The sequence below is a fragment of the Neltuma alba genome, unplaced genomic scaffold (genome assembly GCF_004799145.2).
Source record: "Neltuma alba isolate B1F8T4 unplaced genomic scaffold, ASM479914v2 tig00012576_pilon, whole genome shotgun sequence".
Lineage (NCBI taxonomy): Eukaryota > Viridiplantae > Streptophyta > Magnoliopsida > Fabales > Fabaceae > Neltuma > Neltuma alba.
In genome coordinates, this window is record NW_021637028.1 from 463,127 (window position 1) to 477,386 (window position 14,260).

Consider the following 14,260-nt stretch of genomic DNA (forward strand, 5'->3'; position numbering starts at 1 on the left):
AACCAACATTCGCCGTGTTCCCCATATAAAACCACTCTAATAAGAGAAGTAGGGGATGGAGAGATTTAGGTGGCTTACCTTGGTCAAAAGCGAATACTGGCTTCTTCCTCCACCGGTGACGACCTTATAGGTGCTCTCCCCCCCTCTCTCGCCACCCTCTCTTCCTTCTAAAGATTGAAGCTTGTCATTGGTTTATTGCTTTTCATTGTGACCCCATAGAAAAGAAGAAGATTGACGCTAAGCACATTCCTTACTGACAGTATCCTCAATGATGGCAATGTGAGACTTGGGAGAAACCTACGCAGTTTCAGCAAGCGCAATGTGAGACTTGGGAGAACCCTATGCGATTTTCAGCGAGTGGAGACCTGGAAACTTGGTTGCAGTTCCGTTGAAAACTATCCGATTTTGACTATGTTTTTCCCCCCAAAAAATTGAGGGCATTTTAGTCTTTAACCAAAATTTGAAAATCCCAAATTCATACCTCAGGCCCATTTGGTGACTTCAGTTATTTGCATGCTCATTTTTTTATTTCAAATTTCAACAATCATTTTCTTGTCATTTTCCCTAAGAAAAAATTAGTCCAAATTACTTGCCAAAATTTTGTTTCCCATTGGTTTTGCATGTGTCTCTTAATGTTCATGGCTTGATTCGTTTTGGAGGCGCCATCTAATGAAGTAAAAATTATACTACCTCAAGTTCTTAATATAATACCTTGTTTGACTTTTATTTTGGTTCTAAATATAAGACCCTAATATGCTTTAGCTCTCATATTTTTGTTTTTTTTCAAGGTAGATTTTCTAATAATAGTAGTTCTAGCCAATACATTTGATTAGTAAGGATATTTTAGGAAAGACAACACCTATTTATTATAAATAACTAACTTAACTTATTTTATTAATCTCCTTAAATTAGTCAACTAACTCTTATAATTAGGACTACAGGTGGTATTATATTATTAGTGTGATCATGATGAATTCTCATGATTGTTTCCATTACTATTGTGAAAAAATATTCTATTTATAATCTTGTAAACTTGTAATTATATTGAGTTTTTATGAAATATAATGAAATTTTGTTATTCTATTGTAAATTTAAATTATATTTATTTAAATAATTAAAGGATTATATATTTATATACAACCTTAGACGTATAGATTTCTAAACTCATTTAAAGATCTACGTTTTAAGCAGATTTTTAAAAACAGACTTCAGATCATGTCAGGTATTTTTAAGGCTAATGTCAAAAAACCTATAAGTTTAGGCTCACGTCTTCTGCCAAAAAAAAAAAAAGTTAGGCTCATGTATTATCCATGGGGGCAAAAAAACAAAAAAGACTCCCGTTTCATGCCTCTATTTGAGACGAGACCTATTGGTATTTGGCTAACGTCCGACCAAACATTCTAACCCTACCGACCACAACGAATGTAATTTAAGGACAAGTACGCCTTTTAATTAACCCTATTTTATATTAATATTGATGTTGGCATTATTTTTAGCATAAATTATTTTCCCAAAATACTAAGTACATTAATAATTTAATACTTTTTAATGAAATGATCAATGATATAAAATTAAAATGAGTCATACAACTAGAGTTGCTGTAAGAGGGAAATAAATTGTTGGAAAAAAAGAGGGAAATAAAGAAAACTTCAATTTTGTAAAAGAATGATATTAATAATTTAATGTTGATATTGATTATTGATGAGTATTACTATAATTTTACATTTTCGACTATTTCAAATTTTATATTGATATTGATATTATTTTAGATTTACTTACCCAAGAAAACTGTTGCTCTGGATTATGATCCCAGAAATTATTAACCGAATAGTATTATCATAATCATTGTTATTACTCAGGAGAAAGAAACGAGCCAACTATATAATTCTCAGATGGGAATTGGGTAGCGGCGTGGGAACCCCGCGGAAGTGAGCGAACGCTTCAAACGGAGCTCTGATTTTGTAGTTTTAGATCTGCAAAATTGGGCGAAACCATTCGAAAAACCAAACTTCGAAAACATGGGTCTTTAGTTTTAGAGAATTCATTTATTCTCATTTCTGAATCATTTGTTGGCTGTTGCCGTATTGTGAAGTCACAAGACGCAACGCAGATAGCTAGAGGTTCCAAAAAAAACTAAAAGGGATTCTTCGTATGTGAGAGCGATGAGGGGGTCGGGAACTAACGCAGTTTCTTCTTCTTCTTCGTCTTCTTCGGAAAGCACTGACATGTCGATCTCAGGCAAGTTGTTTGATTTCAGTTCAATATATACTATTCTCGTAATCATATTCTTCTCTAAATTTTGACGTTGAAAAGTGTGCTTTTGAAATAATTACTTTCACGTTTATTCCCGTTTGTGTATTGTTTGATGATTTTAATTATACTCTTTTTGGGGGAGAATTTTTAGATTAGAAATAGTGTGTGGGTTTCGGATGTTTCGTATGAAATCGCAGGGTCCAAAGTTCGGACCTTTGTAGAACGTGAGAGACCGGTGTCTGGGTTGGGACTTGTTAGAGTATGTGTGGGGTGTGGTTTTGCCAAATCAAAGTATTGTGGTCGAAGGGGGTTTCAGTGCCTCAGTTCATCACATTTCTTAGAAATCAGATATGCAAGCGTCTTACTTTTATGGTCAAGTGGAATGGGTGATCAACATCGGTCTAAGTCCCTGGAGGGATTTTGTAATGTGATGGGGGACTACTTAGAGTGACATGTGCAAAAGAGTCAGTTGACTTGGATATCTCGAAAGGTTTTTATTTGCTGTCTTGGCATCTTAGAACTCCTCGATGCTTAGCTATCTGTCTTCTGAGGGAGTCTTGGATTTGAATTTGTTTGGGATTCTAAAATCTAAATCACTGAATGCTGATAGGCCCCTCAAGAAATATTTCCAGATCGGACCACCTTCGGTTATCTAAAGAACAGATTTACACACAGATGAAAATTTAAGCTAAAATACATTACTTTAGATGCAATACGCTACACTGGTACAAAGAAGATTACCTACAAATGACACTGTAAAGGAAGGAAAATGATTACAGTTAAGAAGAGCAAAGATACAAACCACACACAATGACACTACAAATAACATAGAAGATAACAGGATTGCCAATCATTCGAGAGGGTTGGCTCCCTCCACTCCAATGCCTAATCCTGACTTGAGGTCCTTCTTCCCCCTTTCGTCCTTCCAAACTCCTCTCTATATACACCCACTCCCAAATTTCTGACTGTTTCCCTTACCTTTGTCAGCATGACTACCCAGCTTTACTCCCCGCTTTTCTGTCTCCTATGGTCCTCACCCTTATATTTCCTTCTAGACCAGTAGTTCCACCTTTTCTGCCATTTTGCCACGCTTTCATATCTGCTTCTGTGAGTTTTGGCGGCAATAAGTGATAGGGTCTTATCAATCACCAATTTATTAATTACAGCTGGTATTCTGAAGGGTTAGAATTCTTGATAAGGGTTTTAGATTTGATATGTATGAATTAACAACTCAATGGCTGAATTGCTTGCTTTCACTCAGAATCACAAGTCATCATTGTATTTCATAGATTGAAAACTTGTTATCCTGGATTTTTGTTCTGGGTTCAAGCTATTTGGGTGGCTTGGAAGGGAGAAGGAATTGGCCTAGGGAAGGGATGTGATTTAGATTAGTATCAGTATCAGATATTCAAATCAAGTGCTCTGTGTTTGTGTTAGATAAATATAACAGGGAGTAGGAGTTATTTAGTTAGTTGTGACAGTTATGATTTAGCAGTTAGATTGATATAAATAAGGGGCCTAGGACTTGATTAGATGCTGTTGTTATTGTTGCTTATGCAGATGATTCAGTTTGATATTTGTCTTCCTAGTTTCTTTCTCTCCGTCTCCTATTTCTTTCTCTTCTCTCTTCTCTTCCCTTTTTATACCTGCTTCCTATGAAATAATAGCAATTAGACTAGTAATTAGCAAATCGCCCACTTTTCTTGTTTCATTAAAAAATGCATCAAATGTTTTGTAAGGAAGAAAACCTAATTAATTATCATCATTAAATAACGTCAGAAATTTCTCCATGCCAGAACAAGTTGAATTGCATAAGATCAGGGTATTCCTTGCGGGCTTCTTCTCAATTGCTTTGGTTTCTAATTGTTTCAATTGGCCTGAATTATCTTTAAGATGTATAACAGGAGTTACTTGCAAATTCTTGGCAGCCAAATGTGTGATGGGTCTAGAGTTGAATGTTGGTTGGTCTGAGTTATCTTCTTTGTTATCACGATGCACATAAAAAACAAAAAACAATTTAAATGTATATAGTAAGTCAGCTTAGCCTTAGGGAATGAAGACAGGTTGTTAGTGAAGCAGTTGCTCTGTCACACTTTCACAGTTATTGGAATCTTGTACTTCATTGTCAAAGTTGAGATGGCCTTTTATGTTGGAATTTGCGATAAATCTTTCTCGTCAATACAATTAGTTGTGACTCAATCTGCATCCGTAATATTTGGAATTAATTGCTAAAATTTCCTTGTTTTGCAGGGCTCCGTGAGAAGCATCAACAGGAATTAGAAATTTTGACACTAACCACACAACCCTTCAAAACATTAAAATTCTTCACATTAGCTGTTATTGATTTTATGAAGAAGACAATATTATATTTGTTGGCAAAAGGTGGGTGGCTTTTGCTGTTCAGTGCTTTTGTAGGAGCTTTTGGCATAGTGCTGATGACCATTGATGGTCCTCATGAAAAGGTATTATCTTATATTCTATTTTCTAACCTTCGTAGTGGGCTTGGTTGGCAATTTCACGCTATATACACTTTTGGAAGGTGAACTTAGACTAAAATCCCTCTACAACAGCCTCAAATAGTAATATGTGGGATCAATGTTTCTGTTAAATGTCAATGATGATGATGACAAAATCTATATCCATATATATCGTCTTGTTACTGTATTCTACCTTTATAGTATTTATTTTAAATCTTTCACGATGTTGTTTAAATACTTCGACTACAATAACTTGTGATCTTGCAGCATATTGAGGAGCTTCATAATTATTTCCAATTCGGATTGTGGTGGATAGCCCTTGGTGTTGCATCTTCCATTGGCCTTGGTAAGTAAAAGATGCATGCAAGAAGATAATTTATCTTTGTACCTTTGTGTTTTCTTGATTGTTAGACACCGTTGGTTTGTGATCTTCACTTTAAAGAGGCACTTGTGTAAAATGTGTGACCATACTTTTAAGGATTTACCAATCCTTGTAAGCCACAATCATGTTCGGTCTTTTACCTTCTGCTTCCTTTTTCTATTTTGGTAAATTATCTTCTTATATATGTACGTATTTTTCCATTGGCTCAGGATCTGGTTTACACACTTTTGTCTTATATCTGGGTCCTCACATAGCATTTTTCACAATTAAAGCAATGCAATGTGGCCGAGTTGATTTGAAAAGTGCTCCATATGATACAATACAATTGAAAAGAGGTCCTTCTTGGCTTGACAAAGACTGCTCCGACTACGGGCCACCATTGTTCCAAACAGTACATGGTTCACGGGTTCCGCTTAGCAGGATTCTGCCTCAAGTCCAGATGGAGGCTATTCTTTGGGGTGCTGGAACAGCTATAGGGGAACTTCCTCCTTACTTTATCTCAAGGGCAGGTATGTGTTGTTATCTTAGTCATTCTCTTAATTTAATAATTCAATACTATTTAAAAACAATATGCTTACCGTTGAAATAATGTTATTTTCATCTAGCTTGTAAAGATTACTTCAGTAGGATGATATGAAGCTTTCAAAATTTTGCTGCTCTTTTGTTGCTTTTACTAGGAAGAGGAGAACGGGGCAAGGCTTTGTTAGAATTTAAAAATATATATGTAAATTATTTTTAACTGTGGTAAGGCCTTCGCTATAGCTAAAATATATATAACAATTTTATATAATTTGTAATTTGAGATTGTCGTAGGCCCTACTACCCTTAAGCTTATCTAAACTAAAGCTTAACCCCAGCTTCTGCTACTGTGTATTTTTCTGACCTTGTGGTCATCTTTCCTGTGCAATTATACATTTCAAATAAGTCTTATCTTTTGTAGCTTATGGAAATTTGTTTCCCTCACGCTGTATAGAGATTTCTTCATGATCGGACAGAGTTAATAGGACATCTGCGTTTTAATGTTTGAAAGTTATTGGATATGACAATAATTATAAGCAAGCCCATGTCTCCTCCATTTTATGGATAACAGCTGTGGGTTGGAATCCACGTCCATCTCTTGCTTTGTTCTTCAGATCAGTTCATATACCATTTGACTTTAATCTCATATTATGGTCTTTCACTATTGTCGTCGAAGATATTGTTTTGGCCATGTGCTTGACCACTTTATTTTATCATCTTTAGTTTTCTCCTTTTCCATTCCGATACAAATGCTTTGTTTTGCCCTTTTAATGTATTTTTGGCCCTTTTTCTAGTCATTTGGTTCTTTGTTTTTGGAATTTGTTTGTGCATGATTCTAACAATCATATTCCTGTAGCACGTGAGTCTGGAAGGGCCTTGGACGCCATGGAAGAGCTGGATACTGAAAATAAAGGGATTATGGCCACTTACTTAAATCAAATGAAGCGTTGGCTCCTTTCACACTCCCAACATCTGAACTTCCTTACCATTTTGGTGCTTGCTTCGGTTAGTATGGACTTTGTCCTACATTACCAGTTCAACCTTTGTCTGTACAACTTGTTACTTCTTCTATAGGTGGAATTTCTGTGTGTTGCTAACTTCTTTAACACTAGTTGCCTTTTATTATTATTATTGTTATTATTATTATGTTTATGAACATTGGGACTCTGGACTGCTGTGTGTGTTCCACCATCTAACAGTTCATGATTTTTATTGACGTTTTTTTTTTTTTTTTTTCTGACCGGAATTTTTAGTCTTCCTTGACAAACCACTATTTTTATAAGTTTCTTTTTACCGTAATTGAGATATGGGAAATAATGGTGGTCTATGCTCATATATAAGTGGGATATTCTTTGACTTTCCCTTAATTAGAGAATGATTAACTTAAGCTTATTAGTTGAAAACTTTATTGAGTCAATTTACTGTGCTTTCCTGTTAAGATCCCTTAATTTTGGCTTTAGGCCTTTGGACATTTTCATCTTCAATGATTCATCTTATTAAAGATTGCATCATATTCATTGAATTATTGTTTTGGTTGCCATAGAAAACATATTTTTGGCCCGTTGAAATCAAATTTTCCTTGTTAATCAGCTTATTAATCAAATTAAGCTGGTAAGTGTGCACTTTTATAATGCATAACTGTGTAATTGGTAAATGAGCGTTGACCCCAACCCTCGTTTTAACACATCAAGTTGCTAGAGTGGATGATTTCTTAGTTCAGCACGTGAGCTGCCTTAGTTCTTTATTTTTATTATTTTTATTTTTATTTTTTTAATTTCAGGTGCCAAATCCTCTATTTGACCTTGCCGGCATCATGTGTGGACAATTTGGGATTCCTTTTTGGAAATTCTTTCTTCCAACCTTGATTGGAAAGGCACTTGTCAAAACTCATATACAGGTATGTTTAAATTTTAGTTTTTCATACGCTGCTCAGTATTACTTTTGCTCTACTTGTAACAAATCAAATGATGATCGGCTATAGAGGGAACTCTAGATCTCTTGCACTAGTATTCAACCGGGAAAAAAAAAGAAGCCTGCTTAACTGTTCTCAAGTGTTAATCCATATATCCCACTTTCTGGAGGTTCAAAATTTTCATTTTTCTTTTCTTGGTATGAATATTTCATATTGTATAAGGCGAATGAAAAGATTCTGAAGAACGGGGGGGATTTTGACTGACTCTAAATTATATTCTTATTGTGCAGACAGTATTTATCATCTTAATCTGCAATAATCAACTTCTTGATTGGATAGAGAATGAGTTCATCTGGGTTGTAAGCCATATTCCTGGTTTTGCTTCTATCCTGCCTGATGTGATTTCAAAGCTCAAGGCAGTCAGAGAAAAGTATATGAAGGCACCCCATCAAGTTTCTCCTCAGAAAATCCAGGTACCCATAGATCTTTTTGTGAGCTAGGTTGGGCTAAAGTCCAATAAGCTTGTAGGCTCTGTTTGCATAAAATATAAATTCTTCTTATGTTGACAAGTGGAAGTTCTGTCATTGCAAATATAAATATCCCTTTCACAAGGGCATTATTGTCCAAAATGTTTCATATTCCTGTCTAGCCCATGAACATCATGCAGCTGTGTACGACAACTTTAATGTCTTCATGTTGGTTTATTGCACATATTCTTATTTCCTTTTTTTTCCCCCTCTTCGGCTTATCTCTTTACATTCAGGGGGGAAAGTGGGATTTATCGTTTGCTTCGATCTGGAACACTCTCGTGTGGCTGATGCTTTTGAACTTCTTTATCAAGATAGTGAATTCAACTGCCCAGGGTCACCTGAAGAAACAGCAGGACCGAGAGCTGCATGACTTCATAGACAAATCTGCACCCACCGATTCAGATGTGCAATAAAATACCTTTTCGCTTGAAAATCCTCCTTTTTCTCTTTTTCTTCTTTTATCTATTGTGTAAATCTCTATTTCCTCTACCCGTCATTGGGTTCTTCTTTCCCCCTTCTCGATTTCCTGTGACTGGCAGGGGCATTGAAACTTGATTTGCGGCTAATTAATCCTCAAGTTGTAAACCACATTAACCAGGCATTGGTTTCATTAGCTATTGCTACGATTGTACTATGGGAGTCTTCCTATTCTTTTGAAATGATACACAAATTTTTAATGTGACATCTGGGACCTGAAAATTTTTTTGGTAAGCACCAAAGATACGGGATTGTTGCAGATTTCTAATTTATTTTGGAGCCATTTTCTTTTCTTCTTTTCACTCCCGAGGGCAATTTTATCAAATGCATCATGCCACGCAGCTTGCGTTTCGTAAAATTAATAATTTGACGAGAGCTTTTATTATCAACATTATTTATATTTGATAAATTGTAAAATTTTTTTGTCTATTTCAACTTTCAAGGCCGATAAATTGTCCTATTTATATGTAGAAACTTGACATTGCAATGGATAATTGTACTACTCTTTTTTATTTCTTGGGGAAAAAAAAGTATTAACAGTTTGATATTACATCATTTAGTAATATAGTCCAACATATCCACTTTCACTAATACACATAGGTGGGGGCAAGGCCTCTTTTTCAACATGTACAAAAGTTCCCAAATATTTCTCCAGCCTTAAACTTATAGTTGAATAGAATATTCTCACTCTTTAGCGTGTGAGCCACAAGGGCAGAAATACTAAAAGGCTTTTATGAAAATGAAACGTCTGCTCCAAAACAATGATGCCGTTGACGGGTCAATAGGTTTTAATTATTTGCAACAAACCTAGCTTTGCCCGGTCAAACTCAATCACTACCCCGTTTCTTAGCAAAATAGGACCCATCATATCATACCATACCGTAGTTCTCATAAATATCTCGTGATAATCTTCTATCCAAATAAATGTGCAGTTAAAATGAAGTACAAACCATTGAACACATCATCAATACATGCTATGTGCCAGAGGTGAGCACACCAGGTAAAAGAGTGATGCAAACAAAAAGTAATTAACATTTTATTGCACTGCAAAAGAAACTAACATGAGATAATGCGCATGAACACCTAACTATTTGATGCTTGAGATAATTTAGGACAACATGTGATATGGGATTCACAGTGACATTTACCAGCCAGTCTAGGAAACATCCAATGGATAGAATAAAATCCTCTGAATGGGGGTAACCAACGAACAATTCCATCTTTGAAAGAATATATACCAACATTCTTCTTCGAATTACCCTTCAACGAACTACTTAAACATATTTGATTACCTTGAACAAGAGAGGTCGGAGGGCAATCTTTAACGTCAACTATCTCTGAGCAAGAGTCATTTAGTAATACAATTTGATCTCCCAACGTATCCAATTTCACCAGCCGATCTCCACACACCTTATAGATCTCAAACTCAACAGTAAAAAAATCAACTTTAACCTCCCTACAATGGCGCATCACGAGAAAAAGATCATTTTTCTGAGGCTCAACCACTAGATATGCTCGGAATGGTCGATCCCACTTTGATGGAGTATTAATAACTGGAGAAGAACACACAAAAGCTAAAGGAAAAAGCTTCATACCATCGTCAATTTCTATAACACCCACAGGCAAAAGCTTCAAATCATGGTCAATTTCAAATATGTCAACCTTGCTATAGTTCTTTCTCATAGCATATAATTTCATATCGTGAAATGCCACGTTACCATACTGCTCATCTGTTTCATGGGGTTCCCACGCACTGCCTCCAATCTTACATACGGATAACTTCCCATCTTCAGAAACAATCGCAGTCATAATGGGTCTCATAAATGCGCAGAATAACACTGCAAAAGCTCTGACACACCCAGGAGGGCCAACAAGAGAGAGAGATTTGTCAGAAGGTATAACGTTCTTCATGGTAGGCAAAGGTGGGAGATCAAGATGAATATTGGAGAAGAGATTCACAAGCTGGATTAATTTTTCCTTGTAATATTGCAGACATAACCATCCCTTGAAGGATCCAATAATACATGGGTTGGAATGCTGGAAAAATTTAGGTTGTATCTGATAGCATGTTATCTCTTTTAGTGTTCTTCTTCCACAGAAAGTGGGGTCAGCAGTAAGACTAAGACCAATGAGAGATGGAGTCTCACGTGCTTTAGGATTAGGTCTCTCGAAGACCAAAGAGTGGCACAACTTGCAGACTCTAGCAAACTGAAGTTGATCTGAAATCGATAACCGATCAACCATGAGCTCAAGAAAATCTTTGGGCATACTGAGGATGTCTCTAGGTATGAGGTCGAATGATCTCTCATCTATTCTCAATTCTTCTTGCTCTGATTCTTCCATGCTGAGATAAAAACATTAGAAAATGAGATTCAGTTAAATTTCAACAAAATCTTTTTGAGTAATTCCTACCAAGGAGGAGTGAAAAAACTATAAATCTGCAACTTTTTTTTAATTAACCATTCAATTCTTTAATGCTCCTAAAGAGTATTATAACCATAATAATGTGTGCGTATCAATGGCAATCATACACCTAAGGTTTCATAAAAATTCGCAAATAGGATTCAATCAATTTAAACGAATCGATTCTCGTTTATAAAACATAACTCCAGAAGAAATAAAAAAAAGTTAACAAGGAAGTGCGGCAGAGAAGATCCAAATTCCATTCCAGTTGCTAAAATAACGTGATAACTGCACCCATTTTCACCCATAAAACAGAAAGACAATTTATTGTTTGGTTCATGCGGAGAAAGGGGTTTTGGCCTTGTTATGATTAAAATGCCACTTCTAAACCCACCAATTACCAATTTAGAGGGGAGGGTAGTCTAAAACTCTAAAACCAAACAGGGGATAGTCTCATACAGTGGATATTTTGTCGCGGGGTGAAAAAGAAAGATTTATCAGGTAGAGAATGAGAGAATCACAAAGCACATACTTCAGAGAGGCGTGAAGGTGAAGATGATATCTCTGAATCTCAACACTGAAGGCGCACAAATTTGACAGCTACGATTGATTTCTTCGCAATCGCTCCTCGACGGCTCCCCAAATCTCCGGCCGCCAATCTAGTGCTCTTCTTCTTCTTGATTGCTGCTGCCGCCTGAGCCCTTATATTACGTCTGAGTCATAATCCCGAACATCGTGCGTTTGACGCCACTTCCAAGGTTTCATTTATTTTAGGATTAAGGTGTAATCACAGCATTTATCCTATGTTTGGCGTGAGTGATGAAATGGAGGCAAGAAGGAGAAGGGAAATTTTCATGAGCTCAATATAAAAAATTAAAAGAATGAGGTTATAAAATTTTAATTAAAAAATATAAAATAATAAAAATTAATTCTAGATGCATATCTGGCAAAAAAAAAAGTAATTTGAGAGACATAATTGTTATTAAATTTTTTATGAACTATCTAGAATTTTAGGAAACCTTTTGTGTAATTTTTTTCCGTCAACCAATGATCAAATTAACTGATATTTGATGGAATATACTAAAATAATAAGATACATAAAATAGCTGTATTTGGAATAATTTATAAATAGTTTTTCCATCGTGATTCACAGGATACGAAATAAATATGTAACAAAAATTGTATTGACTTATATAAAATATGATTTTTAAGTATTTCTAATCATGATTTCAAACAAAAACCATACCTTTGGTCCTAAATATAATAGCTAATTGACTAATTTAAATAGATTAAGAAAATAAGTTAAGTTAATTATTAAATATAAGAGTTAGTTAACTAATTTAAATAAATTAAAAAAATAAGTTAAGTTAGTTATTTGTAATAAATAGATGTTACTTTTTTTAAAATATCATTGCTAATCAAATGTATTCGTTAAAACTATTATTATTAGAATGACTATCTTGAAAAAAAAACATAAATATGAGAGATAAAGTAGACTAGGGTCTTATATTTAGGACCAAAATAAAAATTAAACAAAGTCTTATATTAAATATCGGAGGTAGTTATATGGAAGGGCTAAGGGTAATTTTCCCCCTAGACAAACTTTTAAGATTCATATCATCATCCTTTTCTGTTAGCCTAATTAAATTATTTGAACAATCCAATTGACCACTTATGCTTACGTGATCACTTTTTTTTTTTTTTTAATTTTTACTAATACGGGCCAGTGCCCAAATTTATTACTTCAAACTAGCTCGTGGAAAATAAAGGCCCACTGGGTCATTGTACAAATACTTCCTAACTTTGAAAGTAGGCTCATCAAAAACCACTGCCTCCCTCTCCTCATGTAAACTCAAATTTGCTGAAGTGTCAGCACAAGCACTTCTTTTTTTAATTTTTTTTATTGGTACAGGTATCTTCCTATAAAAAGTAATCTATATGCATGCTGAATCTTTTCAAGGTCAAAATTGTCTAGGAGTCGTTTAGTAATAATCGTAAATCTACATCCAGCCTCTCTTTTCTCTGAGGCGTGTCAGCATAATTCAAAATATCATTTGAATTTAAATATCCATTTAATTGGGCCATAGATGAATGATGATGTGGACTAATAAATTTCAGATATCATTTGAATAATTCAAAATATCTAGAAAATATATTTCAAATCTTCTTAGTATTCACTAAATTCAAAATGACTCTTTTAAATAACAAAATTACATAGAAATAAAATAAAAATAAAATGACTTAATTAGAGGAACTCCAATGTATATATGCAACATGCCACTTGTCATATTCTTTTCTACCGAGACTTCTCTTACTCGGCTGGCTAAAATATGACGTAAAGTGACAAAATTGCCCTCTAGATTCGTATCAATGTGAGTTACAACAGCATCCAGTTGTTGCTAATCTAGGAAATATCCATTGCACGCCCCTAGACAAAAACTTTTTTGTAAATATGAGAGATAAAGTAGACTAAGGTCTTATATTTAGAGCCAAAATAAAAATCAAACAAAGTTTTATATTAAATATCGGAGGTAGTAATATGGAAGGGCTAAGGGTAATTTTCCCCCTAGACAAAAACTTTTTAAGATTCATATCATCATCCTTCTCTGTTAGCCTAATTAACAATCCAATTGACCACTTATGCTTACATGATCACTTTTTTTTTTTTTTTAATTTTTACTAATACGGGCCAGTGCCCAAATTTATTACTTCAAACTAGCTCGTGGAAATCAAAGGCCCACTGGGTCATTGTACAAATACTTCCCAACTTTGAAAGTAGGCTCATCAAACTAGCTACTTGGAAAATGAACTGTCTTTCGCTTGCAGGAAGAATTACATTGGCAAAATCAGTGTTAAGCACAATTCCATTGTACCCAATGCAAGTAGCAAAACTACCTGTAACCATTTGCAATGAAGTTGAAAAGTTACAGAGGGGATTCATATGGGGTGACTTACAAGAAAGGAAAGCTCATCCAATAGGGTGGGATAAGATCTGTTTACCGAAGAATGTTGGTGGCTTGGGCTCTAGGAAACTTTCTTCCATGAACAAGGCATGCGGTGTGAAAATAGCTTGGAAGTTGAAGAGTGAAAGTACTAGGCTCTGGGCTGATGTCCTGAGACATAAATATATATATTCCAGGACTGGATGTGAATGGGAGGCAAAAGCTACAGACTCTAGACTATGGCACTTTATATGTCAACAACAGGAAATTTTAAACCAAGGCATTTGCTGGCAAGTTCGTAATGGCTGCATTGTTAAATTCTTTACTGATGCTTGGCTGAAACCTTGCTTTTTCCTTAAGGATGT

The 14,260-nt window shown here is 35.0% G+C and overlaps 2 protein-coding genes across 3 annotated transcripts; one reads left to right on the forward strand and one right to left on the reverse strand.

Moving 5' to 3' along the window:
* The first annotated feature begins 1,939 nt into the window (after nucleotides 1-1,939).
* LOC114728822 (vacuole membrane protein KMS1-like) lies at nucleotides 1,940-8,667 on the forward strand. The gene is made up of 8 exons (XM_028915777.1): nucleotides 1,940-2,238; nucleotides 4,504-4,715; nucleotides 4,998-5,076; nucleotides 5,322-5,621; nucleotides 6,488-6,636; nucleotides 7,412-7,528; nucleotides 7,834-8,016; nucleotides 8,307-8,667. The coding sequence occupies exons 1-8, from the start codon at nucleotides 2,163-2,165 to the stop codon at nucleotides 8,484-8,486; spliced, it is 1,296 nt and encodes a 431-aa protein (XP_028771610.1). The 5' UTR covers nucleotides 1,940-2,162; the 3' UTR covers nucleotides 8,487-8,667.
* Nucleotides 8,668-9,419: 752 nt separating this feature from the next.
* On the reverse strand, nucleotides 9,420-11,674 carry LOC114728823 (uncharacterized). Of its 2 annotated transcripts, XM_028915779.1 has the most exons (3): nucleotides 11,486-11,674; nucleotides 10,146-10,894; nucleotides 9,420-10,006 (listed from the first exon to the last, which is right to left on the reverse strand). In XM_028915779.1, the coding sequence occupies exons 2-3, from the start codon at nucleotides 10,891-10,893 to the stop codon at nucleotides 9,939-9,941; spliced, it is 816 nt and encodes a 271-aa protein (XP_028771612.1). In that variant the 5' UTR covers nucleotide 10,894; nucleotides 11,486-11,674; the 3' UTR covers nucleotides 9,420-9,938. The 2 variants fall into 2 exon arrangements, with proteins under 2 accessions (XP_028771612.1, XP_028771611.1); XM_028915778.1 differs by having other exon boundaries at nucleotides 9,420-10,894.
* Between the last annotated feature and the right edge of the window lie 2,586 nt (nucleotides 11,675-14,260).